Source organism: Cherax quadricarinatus, unplaced genomic scaffold (assembly GCF_038502225.1).
Source record: "Cherax quadricarinatus isolate ZL_2023a unplaced genomic scaffold, ASM3850222v1 Contig748, whole genome shotgun sequence".
Classification (NCBI taxonomy): Eukaryota; Metazoa; Arthropoda; class Malacostraca; order Decapoda; family Parastacidae; genus Cherax; species Cherax quadricarinatus.
Genome location: NW_027195774.1, coordinates 1 through 14,428, shown reverse-complemented (window position 1 = coordinate 14,428; position 14,428 = coordinate 1). Strand labels below are relative to the sequence as shown.

Sequence of the window (14,428 nt, the reverse complement as noted above, 5' to 3'; positions counted from 1 at the left end):
AAACTATTCCAACCCTCTTCAACCCCCCCACTACTCATCTTTGCACTAGCCCACCTTTCTGCCAATAGTCGCTTATATCTCACCCGAACTTCCTCCTCCCTTAGTTTATACACTTTCACCTCCCTCTTACTTGTTGTTACCACCTTCCTCTTTTCCCATCTACCTCTTACTCTAACTGTAGCTACAACTAAATAATGATCCGATATATCAGTTGCCCCTCTATAAACATGTACATCCTGGAGCCTACCCATCAACCTTTTATCCACGAATACATAATCTAATAAACTACTTTCATTACGTGCTACATCATACCTTGTATATTTATTTATCCTCTTTTTCATAAAATATGTATTACTTACTACCAAATTTCTTTCTACACATAGCTCAATTAAAGGCTCCCCATTTACATTTACCCCTGGCACCCCAAATTTACCTACTACTCCCTCCATAACATTTTTACCCACTTTAGCATTGAAATCCCCAACCACCATTACTCTCACACTTGATTCAAAACTCCCCATGCATTCACTCAACATTTCCCAAAATCTCTCTCTCTCCTCTACACTTCTCTCTTCTCCAGGTGCATACACGTTTATTATAACCCACTTTTCACATCCAATCTTTATTTTACTCCACATAATCCTTGAATTAATACATTTATAGTCCCTCTTTTCATGCCATAGCTTATCCTTCAACATTATTGCTACTCCTTCTTTAGCTCTAACTCTATTTGAAACCCCTGACCTAATCCCATTTATTCCTCTCCACTGAAACTCTCCCACCCCCTTCAGCTTTGTTTCACTTAAAGCCAGGACATCCAGCTTCTTCTCATTCATAACATCCACAATCATCTCTTTCTTATCATCTGCACAACATCCACGCACATTCAGACTTCCCACTTTGACAATTTTCTTCTTCTTATTCTTTTTAGTAATCTTTACAGGAAAAGGGGTTACTAGCCCATTGTTCCCGGCATTTTAGTTGACTTTTACAACACGCATGGCTTACGGAGGAAAGATTCTTATTCCACTTCCCCATGGATATAAAAGGGAAATTAATAAGACCAAGAACTATTAAGATAAAATCAAAGAAAACTCAGATGAGTGTGTATAAATAAATGTGTACATGTATGTGTAGTGTGACCTAAGTGTAAGTAGAAGTAGCAAGACATGCCTGTAATCTTGCATATTTATGAGACAGACAAAAGACATCATCAATCCTACCATCATGTAAAACAATCACAGGCTTTCGTTTTACACTCACTTGGCAGGACGGTAGTACCTCCCTGGGTGGTTGCTGTCTACCAACCTACTACTACTACTACTACTATATATATATATATTTTTTTTTCAACAAGTCGGCCGTTTCCCACCGAGGCAGGGTGACCCAAAAAAAGAAAGAAAATCCCCAAAAAGAAAATACTTTCATCATCATTCAACACTTTCACCACACTCGCACATTATCACTGTTTTTGCAGAGGTGCTCAGAATACAACAGTCTAGAAGCATACACACATAAAGATACACAACATATCCCTCCAAACTGCCAATATCCCAAACCCCTCCTTTAAAGTGCAGGCATTGTACTTCCCATTTCCAGGACTCAAGTCCGACTATATGAAAATAACCGGTTTCCCTGAATCCCTTCACTAAATATTACCCTGCTCACACTCCAACAGATCGTCAGGTCCCAAGTACGATTCGTCTCCATTCACTCCTATCTAACACGCTCACGCACGCTTGCTGGAAGTCCAAGCCCCTTGCCCACGAAACCTCCTTTACCCCCTCTCTCCAACCCTTTCGAGGAAGACCCCTACCCCGCCTTCCTTCCCCTATAGATTTATATACTTTCCATGTCATTCTACTTTGATCCATTCTCTCTAAATCTTCTTCTTCTTTCAACGTACCAGCTGAATCCCACCGAGGTGGGGTGACATAAAAGGAAAAATGAAAGTTTCTCCTTTCAAATTTAGTAATATATACAGGAGAAGGGGTTACTAGCCCCTTGCTCCCGGCATTTCAGTCGCCTCTTACGACACGCATGGCTTACGGAGGAAGAATTCTGTTCCACTTCCCCATGGAGAATTCTCTCTAAATAAATATAAATATAAATATATATATATATATATATATATATATATATATATATATATATATATATATATATATATATATATATATATATATATATATATATATATATATATATATATATATAATTGAGCTATGTGTAGAAAGAAATTTGGTAATAAGTAATACATATTTTATGAAAAAGAGGATAAATAAATATACAAGGTATGATGTAGCACGTAATGAAAGTAGTTTATTAGATTATGTATTCGTGGATAAAAGGTTGATGGGTAGGCTCCAGGATGTACATGTTTATAGAGGGGCAACTGATATATCGGATCATTATTTAGTTGTAGCTACAGTTAGAGTAAGAGGTAGATGGGAAAAGAGGAAGGTGGTAACAACAAGTAAGAGGGAGGTGAAAGTGTATAAACTAAGGGAGGAGGAAGTTCGGGTGAGATATAAGCGACTATTGGCAGAAAGGTGGGCTAGTGCAAAGATGAGTAGTGGGGGGGTTGAAGAGGGTTGGAATAGTTTTAAAAATGCAGTATTAGAATGTGGGGCAGAAGTTTGTGGTTATAGGAGGGTGGGGGCAGGAGGAAAGAGGAGTAATTGGTGGAATGATGAAGTAAAGGGTGTGATAAAAGAGAAAAAGGTAACTTATGAGAGGTTTTTACAAAGCAGAAGTGTTATAAGAAGAGCAGAGTATATGGAGAGTAAAAGAAAGGTAAAGAGAGTGGTGAGAGAGTGCAAAAGGAGAGCAGATGATAGAGTGGGAGAAGCACTGTCAAGAAATTTTAATGAAAATAAGAAAAAATTTTGGAGTGAGTTAAACAAGTTAAGAAAGCCTGGGGGAAAATATGGATTTGTCAGTTAAAAACAGAGTAGGGGAGTTAGTAGATGGGGAGATGGAGGTATTGGGTAGATGGCGAGAATATTTTGAGGAACTTTTAAATGTTAAGGAAGAAACAGAGGCAGTAATTTCATGCACTGGTCAGGGAGGTATACCATCTTTTAGGAGTGAAGAAGAGCAGAATGTAAGTGTGGGGGAGGTACGTGAGGCATTACGTAAAATGAAAGGGGGTAAAGCAGCTGGAACTGATGGGATCATGACAGAAATGTTAAAAGCAGGGGGGGATATAGTGTTGGAGTGGTTGGTACTTTTGTTTAATAAATGTATGAAAGAGGGGAAGGTACCTAGGAATTGGCAGAGAGCATGTATAGTCCCTTTATATAAAGGGAAAGGGGACAAAAGAGACTGTAAAAATTATAGAGGAATAAGCTTACTGAGTATACCAGGAAAAGTGTACGGTAGGGTTATAATTGAAAGAATTAGAGGTAAGACAGAATGTAGGATTGCGGATGAGCAAGGAGGTTTTAGAGTGGGTATGGGATGTGTAGATCAGGTGTTTACATTGAAGTATATATGTGAACAGTATTTAGATAAAGATAGGGAAGTTTTTATTGCATTTATGGATTTAGAAAAGGCATATGATAGAGTGGATAGAGGAGCAATGTGGCAGATGTTGCAAGTATATGGAATAGGTGGTAAGTTATTAAATGCTGTAAAGAGTTTTTATGAGGATAGTGAGGCTCAGGTTAGGGTGTGTAGAAGAGAGGGAGACTACTTCCCGGTAAAAGTAAGTCTTAGACAGGGATGTGTAATGTCACCATGGTGGTTTAATATATTTATAGATGGGGTTGTAAAGGAAGTAAATGCTAGGGTGTTTGGGAGAGGGGTGGGATTAAATTATGGGGAATCAAATTCAAAATGGGAATTGACACAGTTACTTTTTACTGATGATACTGTGCTTATGGGAGATTCTAAAGAAAAATTGCAAAGGTTAGTGGATGAGTTTGGGAATGTGTGTAAAGGTAGAAAGTTGAAAGTGAACATAGAAAAGAGTAAGGTGATGAGGGTGTCAAATGATTTAGATAAAGAAAAATTGGATATCAAATTGGGGAGGAGGAGTATGGAAGAAGAGAATGTTTTCAGATACTTGGGAGTTGACGTGTCGGCGGATGGATTTATGAAGGATGAGGTTAATCATAGAATTGATGAGGGAAAAAAGGTGAGTGGTGCGTTGAGGTATATGTGGAGTCAAAAAACGTTATCTATGGAGGCAAAGAAGGGAATGTATGAAAGTATAGTAGTACCAACACACTTATATGGGTGTGAAGCTTGGGTGGTAAATGCAGCAGCGAGGAGACGGTTGGAGGCAGTGGAGATGTCCTGTTTAAGGGCAATGTGTGGTGTAAATATTATGCAGAAAATTCGGAGTGTGGAAATTAGGAGAAGGTGTGGAGTTAATAAAAGTATTAGTCAGAGGGCAGAAGAGGGGTTGTTGAGGTGGTTTGGTCATTTAGAGAGAATGGATCAAAGTAGAATGACATGGAAAGCATATAAATCTATAGGGGAAGGAAGGTGGGGTAGGGGTCGTCCTCGAAAGGGTTGGAGAGAGGGGGTAAAGGAGGTTTTGTGGGTAAGGGGCTTGGACTTCCAGCGAGCGTGCGTGAGCGTGTTAGATAGGAGTGAATGGAGACGAATGGTACTTGGGACCTGACGATCTGTTGGAGTGTGAGCAGGGTAATATTTAGTGAAGGGATTCAGGGAAACCGGTTATTTTCATATAGTCGGACTTGAGTCCTGGAAATGGGAAGTACAATGCCTGCATTTTAAAGGAGGGGTTTGGGATATTTGCAGTTTGGAGGGATATGTTGTGTATCTTTATATGTGTATGCTTCTAGACTGTTGTATTCTGAGCACCTCTGCAAAAACAGTGATAATGTGCGAGTGTGGTGAAAGTGTTGAATGATGATGAAAGTATTTTCTTTTTGGGGATTTTCTTTCTTTTTTGGGTCACCCTGCCTCGGTGGGAGACGGCCGACTTGTTGAAAAGAAAAAAAAAAAAATATATACACACACACACACACACACACACACACACACACACACACACACACACACACACACACACACACACACACACACACACACACACACACACACACACACACACACACACACACACACACACACACACACACACACACACACACACACACACACACACACACACACACACACACACACACACACACACACACACACACACACACACACACACACACACACACACACGTACGTACATGCACGTGTAGTGTGACCTAAATGTAAGTAGAATTAGCAACATATACCTCTTTTCCTGTGTGTTTATGCAACAGAAAAAAGGCACCAGAAATCCTGCCAACATTTTTTTTTTTTTTAACAAACCAGCCATATCCCACTGAAGAAGCAGAGTGATATAAATAGAAAAACAAAGTAACAAAAAAGGCACAATACCGTGTCTGGAACGATACACATATAACCCGCACATAAAAGAGAGAAACTTATGACGACGTTTCGGTCCGACTTGGACCATTTACAAAGTCACACTAACCAAGTCAGACCGAAACGTCGTTGTAAGCTTCTCTCTTTTATGTGCGGGTTATTTGTGTATAGAAAAACAAAAGTTCCTCTTTCTAAATTTAGTAATGTATACAGGAGAAGGGGTTACTAACCCCTAGCTCTAGGCATTTATGTTGCCTCTTATGACATGGCTTATGCAGGATGAATTCTGTTTCACTTCTCCATGGAGATAAAAGGAAATAAACAAGAACTATTAAGAAAATAGAAGAAAACCCATGTATATGTGGTGTGACCTAAGTGTAAGTAGAAGTAGCAAGACGTACCTGAAATCTTGCATGTTTGTGAGACAGAAAAAAAGACACCAGCAATCTTACCATCATATAAAACGGTTACAGGTTTCTGTTTTACACTCAGCAGGACGGTAATACCTCCCTGGGTGGTTGCTGTCTACCAACCTACTACCTAGGACTTAAATATTTCTTGCCTTAAATTCTGGTTGCTCATGTATGTAGATAATTTTAAAAGAAGTGGAGAGGGATGGTGCAGTGGTACTGGACCAAGGTGCAGGTCATGGTTATTAAGTGATGGTTGTACTGGAGTACTGAGGTATTGTGTAAGGCATCTTTGATCTGTTTTACCCTACATTACTGTATACAGTTAGTGGTAAGACTTTATTACTTAGTCCAAAATCTGTTTCATAGTAGTGCTCCTAGATGTGTCAGGGTCCTCTTCAGTGAAAAAAGTCTAACTTTGCCAGTAATATGAAATGGCTCGTGTTAGCTAGTTCTTTTGCAGATTTGTCTTCATCTTCATTTGTTATCTGCCTCCTTTGTATTTGGGCATTGAGCACTGTTGACATTTCCTCTCGTCTTTTTTCTTCCTAATCTTCTAAGAGCTTATTGACTTTTTTTAAAGCCTCAATCGGCAGTCTCTTTACCAGCTTAACAGTTTCCTGAACCTGGCTCTCGACTAAGGTGAAACCTGGAATATTCATCATGCTAGGCCATAATTTATCCCCATCTGAATTGTTGATAGGCACATGTCATTCCATGCACTTTTGACAGTGATGGCATCTGGAGTGTTAAATATATGTTAGAAGTCTGGCACTCCTGGCTATGAGTCAGCATTCATTGCTATTGTGAGTGTCCTCATCACTTTCTTGTATGTAGTTGCACTTTAACCCTTAACCCTTTGAGGGTCGACAGGCCCTCTCCGAGACTCGTTCTCAGGGTCGGCCAAATTTAAAAAAAAAAATAATAATTTTTTCTTATGAAAAGATAGAGAATCTTTTCGCGATCATAATGACACCAAAAATGTGAAATTTGATGGAATACTTACGGAATTATGCTCTCGCGATGTTTACGGATCGGCGATTTTGCCCACTTTGAGCCCCATTTTCAGCCAGTTCCACTGTACTAGTCGACAAAAAACATGAATATTTCGCTAGAACTCCATATTTTCTATTGAATGAGTGCAAGAAACCACCCATTTACCAATTTCAACTATCCAGTTCAGTGGTCAGAATTTAGCAATTTTGCCAATTTCACACAAATTTCAAAAGATGCCAATTTCCGAATAGGGTCCAGAACAAATAAGAAATACATTCCTGGCACTAAAATGACATTTCCTCTGTTCATTAGTCACGTCTCAAGGCCCCTCTTACATTCTTTTGCTTTCCACTTTGAATTTTTATTCTCACAAAAAATAGAAGATTTACTGTTATGCAGACTACTGCATTAGTGTAAAAAATGGTATGAATCATATTGGCGCACTTGCAAAAGAATATTAGACTCACCAGTTGATGTGTATTGGACGCTTGGCATGATTTGTTTACTTTTGAACTTTGGTAAAAATCGAACATTTCTGCTAATTTGAGCTCAATTTCAAGGTACTTTTCATTGTAAAACCAGTCAAAATCATCTCAATTTCTATGATATGCCTTCCATTCTATAAAATGAGACCAAGAAAACTAGAATACAACAATAAATACCATATGAAAATACAGTGCAAAGTCGCTGTTTTATTCCAAAAAAAAACGGTCGAAGTTTTTTTTTTCTCATTATGCACTGTGTGCTGCAGGATTTTTTTTATACCGTGCACACTGACCACATAGACCCATTCTTTCATATGGAGGCCTACCAGCTTTCTCCCACTAGATTTGAGGGCGCTAGAATTTAGGCGTACTAGTACGTCAAAAACCCTGGATCGTAAGCCGTACTAGTACGTCTGAAACCCTCAAAGGGTTAATTAACCCTTTGGGGGTCGGCCAAATTTCAAAAAGAAAAAAAAAATTCTTATGAAAAGATAAGAGAATCCTTTCCCGATCATAATGACACCAAAAGTATGAAATTTGATTGAAAACTTACGAAATTATGCTCTCGCGAAATTAGCGGTCTCGACGGTGTTTACGCATCGGCTATTTTGCCCACTTTGAGCCCTATTTTTGGCAAATTCCAGTGTACTAGTCGACAGAAATCATAACTATTTCGCTAGAACTCCATTTTTTCTATCGAATGAGTACAAGAAACCACCCATTTACTGATTTCAACTATCCAACGAAGTGTTCAGAATTTAGCAGTTTTGCCAATTTCACACAAATTTTAAAAGATGCCAATTTCCGAATAGGGTCCAGAATAAACAAGAAAGACATTCCTGGCACTAAAATAACAAGTTCTCTGTTCGTTAGTCACATCCCCAGGCCCCTTTTATATTTCTTTGGCTTTCCACTTTGGATTTTTATTCTTACAAAAAAAAATAAGATTTACTGTTATGCAGACTACTGCATTAGTGTAGAAATGGTATAAATAATATCAGCGCACTTGTGAAAGAATATTAGACTCGCCAGTTGATGTGTATTGGACGGTTGGCATGATTTATTTACTTTTGAACTTTGGTAAATATCAAACATTTTTGCTACTTTGAGCTAAATTTCAAGGTACTTTTCATTGTAAAACCAGTCAAAATCATCTCAATTTCCGTAATATGTCTTCCATTCTATAAAATGAGACCAAGAAAACTAGAATACAACAATAAATACCATACAAAAATACATTGCAAAGTCGCTGTTTTAATCCAAAAACACGGTCGGTCAACGTTTTTTTTTTTCTCATTACGCACTGTGTGCTGCAGGATTTTTTTTATACTGCGCACTCTGACCACATAAGACCCATTCTTTCATATGTAGGCCTACCGGTTATCTTTATTCCATCAGTCCCATCTGCTTTACCCCTTTTCATTCTTCTCATCTGCACATCTAATGTTTTAAGTACTCTTAGGCTTTTCCTTTGTTATAACAAAATTAATTGGTGCACTTTTCTTGGTTTTCTGCCCAATCCACTTGCCAAGTAATTTTTTCACATTATCTAGCTTTTGTGACTTGTGTGTCCTTTTCACAAACTGGGCTACTCATTGCTCAAGTTTGTATCTTCGCCTAAATTTTTCAGTTGTACAAACTAATGCTACATATTGCTTTGCTGTCTTCACATGTACACTGCAAGTTTTATTTTTTTTTATAACTAAAACTTTCATGCTTGTGTTTCTTTGCACTTCCAGCATCGCTTGCATTCCTCTTTGGTGCTGTGGTATTATTCAGAGATGAGTTGGGATGCTGAAAAAAAAAAAAAATCAGTCCACTAACTCGGTCTAAATATAGTATGGGACTAGTCCTCTTCCATAAGACTGCAGGCTGATTGTGAGACATAGGGAAGACCACCAGCATCATGCCATATTTTTCCCTAAATTCTATTCTAAATGATAAATATGGCATGCTCATCAAAAATGCTGCAATTTTTCAGTGTTAAGACAAAACTTTCTCTAATAGATCACACAAAATTGATACTTTATTTTTGGATCAACTGATAGGTAATGAATATGGTAAGCCTAGCACGAGTATCTACGGTACACATATTTACAGCAAAAATACGTGCATATCACAATTTGTATTTGCTAAAAAAAATATAAGAGACAATGCTGTGATTGGAACAATACGCAAATAACCTTCACATAGGAGGCTGAAACTTGTGATGATGTTTCTGTCCGACTTGAACCATTAACTAGATAATAGCCCATGTTGGACCTGTCATGAGTTTCTCTTACAACAGGGTTATTGTGTCAAACTCATTCCAATAACTATTAAAGAGGTTCTTTATACATTGGACCCCCGGTTCACGATATTAATCCGTTCCTGAGAGCGCCTCGTAAACCAAAATTATCAGAAAGCGAATCAATTTTGCCCATAAGAAATAATAGAAATCAAATTAATCCGTGAAAGACGCCCAAAAGTATGAAAAAAAAAACATTTACCACGTGAAATATTAAGTTTAATGGAATAGAATAATTACAATAACAACAATAACAATAGAATAATTGACACTTACCTTTAATGAAGATCTGGTGGTGATTGATGGGATGGGAGGAGGGGAGAGTGTCGAACTTATTGTTTAGAAGGGGAATCCCCTTCCATTAGGACTTTTTGGTCCGAACTGACAGCCTCACCATGCCTAATCACACTATGTATGCCACTACGATTTTTAAATCTTTCAAACCAACTTTTGCTGGCCTTAAATTCACTCGCATCACCACTAGTTGCAGGCAATTTCTTTACCAAATCATCATGCAACTGCCTAGCCTTTTCACAAATGATCGCTTGAGAGATGCTATCTCATACTATCTGTTTTTCATTTATCCACACCAGTAACAGTCTCTCAACATTTTCTAACACTTGCGGTCGCTGTTTCGTAATCACAGTTGCACCTTTTGCAAGAACAGCTTCCTTGATTGCCGTTTTCCTGCTCACTATAATAGAGATGGTTGATTGGGGTTTACCATACAACGTGGCCAGCTCCGACACACGCACTCCACTTTCGTACTTTGCAATTATCTCTTTCTTCATTTCAATAGTCATTAGCACCCTTGGTCTCGAAGGGTTGGCACTAGAAACTTTCTTGGGGCCCATGGTGACTTATTTTGCAGAAACAAGCACCAAAAACAGTGATAATATGGAATGTACCGAATGTATCCTTAGATGCACGCGCACTGGCTGGCTTGTAAACACTGGCACACACGGGGCAGTTCAGGCCACACGTGGACACGTCTCGTACAAATCGCATCGCATACCGGGTTTTGTAACGGGAACCGAGGCAAATTTTTTGCGATATAATGCATCGGATACCGGATTTATCTGATACCAATAGCATCGCGAACTGGGGGTCCACTGTATTAAGAAGAAGAAGAAGAATAAAGATGGAGGGAAGGGGTAAAAGAGGATTTGTTGGCAAGAAACTTGGACATGCAGCAGTCATGTGTGAGTGTGTTATAGGAGTGAATGGAGATGAATGGTTTTTAGGACCTGACAAGCTGTTGGAGTGTGAGCAGGGTAATATTTTGTGAAGGGATTCAAGGAAACTGGTTAGTCGGACTCGAGTCCTGGAGGTGGGAAGTATAATGCCTGCAATTTAAGAAGAGGGGTTTTGTATATTAGCTTTTTGGAGTAACATCTAAACTATTGTATCTGAGTGCCTCTGCACAGACAGTGATTGTGTGTGTGTGTGTGTGTGTGTGTGTGTGTGTACTCAGCTAATTCTACTCACCTAATTGTGGTTGCAGGGGTGGAGACTCAGCTCCTGGCCCCGCCTCTTCACTGATCGCTACTGGGTCCTCTCTCTCTCTGCTTCCTGAGCTTTGTCATACCTCTTCTTAAAACTATGTATGGTTCCTGCCTCTACTTCACTTGCTAGGCTATTCCACTTGCTGACAACTCTATGACTGAAGAAATACTTCCTAACGTCCCAGTGACTCGTCTGGGTCTTCAACTTCCAGTTGTGACCCCTTGTCCCTGTGTCCCCTCTCTGGAACATCCTATCTCTGTCCACCTTGTCTATTCCCCGCAGTATCTTGTATGTCGTTATCATGTCTCCCCTGACCCTTCTGTCCTTCAGTGTCGTCAGTCCGATTTCCCTTAACCTTTCCTCGTACGACATTCCCTTGAGCTCTGGGACTAGCCTTGTTGCAAACCTTTGTACTTTCTCTAACTTCTTGACGTGCTTGACCAGGTGTGGGTTCCAGACTGGTGCTGCATACTCCAGTATGGGCCTAACATACACAGTGTACAGTGTCTTGAACGATTCCTTATTAAGGTATCGGAACGCTATTCTCAGGTTTGCCAGGCGCCCGTATGCTGCAGCAGTTATTTGGTTGATGTGTGCCTCCGGTGATGTGCTCGGTGTTATGGTCACCCCAAGGTCTTTCTCCCTGAGTGAGGTCTGTAGTCTTTGTCCACCTAGCCTATACTCTGTCTGCTGTCTTCTTTGTCCCTCCCCAATCTTCATGACTTTGCATTTGGCTGGATTGAATTCGAGAAGCCAGTTACTGGACCACATGTCCAGCCTGTCCAGGTCTCTTTGCAGTCCTGCCTTATCCTCGTCCTATTTAATTCTTCTCATCAACTTCACGTCATCTGCGAACAGGGACACTTCAGAGTCTATTCCTTCCATCATGTCGTTCACATATATCAAAAATAGCACTGGTCCTAGAACTGACCCCTGTGGGACCCCGCTCGTAACAGGCGCCCACTGTGTGTGTGTGTGTGTGTGTGCACTTTTTTTTTTTTTTTGTCACCCTGTCTCGGTGGGAGACTGCCAACATGTTGAAGAAAAATAACTCATGACACAAATGACCTGCAGGTATGGAAGAGTCTGCCTGGAGATTGTTATGGTGTGGCCAGGTCCTTGACCAGGCCTCCTGATGGATCAGGGTGGTATTTTTAGTGCTTAACATTGGTGTATATCCGACATGAACTTTCAAAATATAAATGTAAGAGGCCAAGTAGGTACCAGTAACATTTGGCTCTAGACAATATAATTTCAAATTTTAGGTCATGCATAAAGAAAAAAGGTTGGTTACCACTGGCCTAGATAGTAATTCAGTTCTTTGTGCAGTGCTCCTGTAGACTTTTTCATCTCTGTCTGAGATCTCTCATATAATATTAAATGTGAGATTAATTTAAATATTTGTGCTTTTTTTCAGTAAATTTTATTAATAGTTTTAATATTTTCTTCTCCTACACTAGGCCAATGTTGCTGACTACACAGACAATCTATGGGCTACAGCATTTCAAGACCAAGCTGAGATGATGCTAGGAGTTACAGCTGCTGAACTTGGTTCAACGAGAGAGAATAATATTGAGGCCTTCCAAAATATCATAACAGCAGCAACATTCCAGAGTTATATGCTTAAGTTCAGAGTAAAAATGGAAACTTACAATGTAAGTTGTGTATGTCTTTTTCTTTAAAAGTACATTATTAGTGTGTTGGAATGAAAGACAGGATAGCTTCCTTGATTGTTGAAATGTATTTAAATATTTGTACTTGCAGGAGCAGAGCTATGCTGGTGCTCTCTTATCTTCATTAATAAATTCAATGTACAATTTTTTTTTTAATTATCAATGACTTTAACACTTGTTACCTCCTCTTTTAATTCATTTCATTCTTTCGCCACTATTTGTAAAGAAAAATCTCTCAGTATCATTTCAGCTCTAGTTTTTTTTTAATTTATGTTTGTGGCCTCTTGTTATCCCTGTTGAACATACTGCTCCTAAAACTTTAATTCTTTCATATCATTTTATAACCTTGTATGTTATCAAATCTTCTCTTTTCCTTCTTTCAGCCTTTCATTATAACTCATTGTTAAGTTCTGGATTCCATTTTATAGCTCATCTTTCAATGTACGTCAAATTCGCCTTTATGCCACTTTTCTAGAGTAAATTTCAGTTCAGCGAACATCAATACGTCTGATGTTATGTCACTCAGCACTGTCACCTACATCATAATAAAGGGACATGAAATAAATAAATTTTTCCTTAAAAAATATTTAAAATAAAACACAAAAGTAAGAAAAGATAAAAGAAGCTAAAGTATAATTTAAAATACAATAAAAACTCATAAAAAAGATAAAAAAAATGTTTACATATACAATAAAATATTTACATTGAAAAATTGTAAAGAGATGTCTGCTATTACATAGTTTCACTGTCTTGCCGCGTGGCGGCGTTGCTGCTGTTCTCATTCAAAACAAAGTGTGATGTCATATGCATTTTTGCCCACACTGCAATTGTGTGCTTGCTTTGCTTTTCCCTTTTATTTTTGTGATTATTCTTTTACTGTGTCTGTGTTAGCCATGAATCATAAGAAGGATAGTGCTAGTGATTCCAAGTGTAAAGTGGTTACAAGAGTTATATTCTTTTGTGTGTTGTTTACGCTAATTGTAAGGTGTTTTACTCTATCATTTTTTTTTTTTTTCAACAAGTCGGCCGTCTCCCACCTTTTATATTCCTTCACTGCTCTTAACCTCTTTTTTTTTTTTCTCTCTCCATATACTCCTCCCTCTGTATCGATATGCAAAAACCTCTTATAAGTGAACCTTTTCTCTCATATTATGCCCATTACCTCTTCTTTCCACCAATCACTCCTCTTTCCTCCCGCATCCACCCTCCTGTATTTACAAACTTCTGCATTATTGTAATAATTGTATAAATAATGTCAACCCATTTGTGACTGCGTATTAGAATAGCTAGTTGGACACTTATTGGAGGGTGGCATCATTTTTCTCCTCTTGAACATGGGCAAAAATGAAGTCTCTGCATAATATTTACATCACACATTGCCCTCAGGCACGTCTCCACTGCCTCCAACCTCTCCTCACTTCAACCTTCATAACCCATGCCTCACACCTGTATAAGAGTATTGGTGCCACTTTATTCTCATACATTCCCCTTTTCGCCTCCATGGATAATGTTCTTTATCCACAGATGCCTCAGAGCACTGCCCTCCATTTTTTCCTTCATGAATTCTGTTGTTCACCTCATCTTTCATAGACCCATAGGTATACTTCCTCCGTGCTCCGTCCATCCAGTCTGATGTCCAATCTTCAATTACATAAATAATTTGTTACTTTC

The 14,428-nt window shown here is 38.9% G+C and overlaps 1 protein-coding gene across 2 annotated transcripts in view; it reads left to right on the top strand.

Annotated features, from left to right (window-relative positions):
• RPA1 (replication protein A 70) overlaps positions 1-12,739 on the top strand; it is a gene marked incomplete at its 3' end in the record, with an annotated part of 93,266 nt that extends 80,527 nt beyond the window's left edge. For both annotated transcript variants that reach the window (XM_070080641.1, XM_070080640.1), the window contains 1 exon segment: positions 12,545-12,739. In XM_070080641.1, the coding sequence (XP_069936742.1) occupies positions 12,545-12,739 (195 nt within the window).
• Between the last annotated feature and the right edge of the window lie 1,689 nt (positions 12,740-14,428).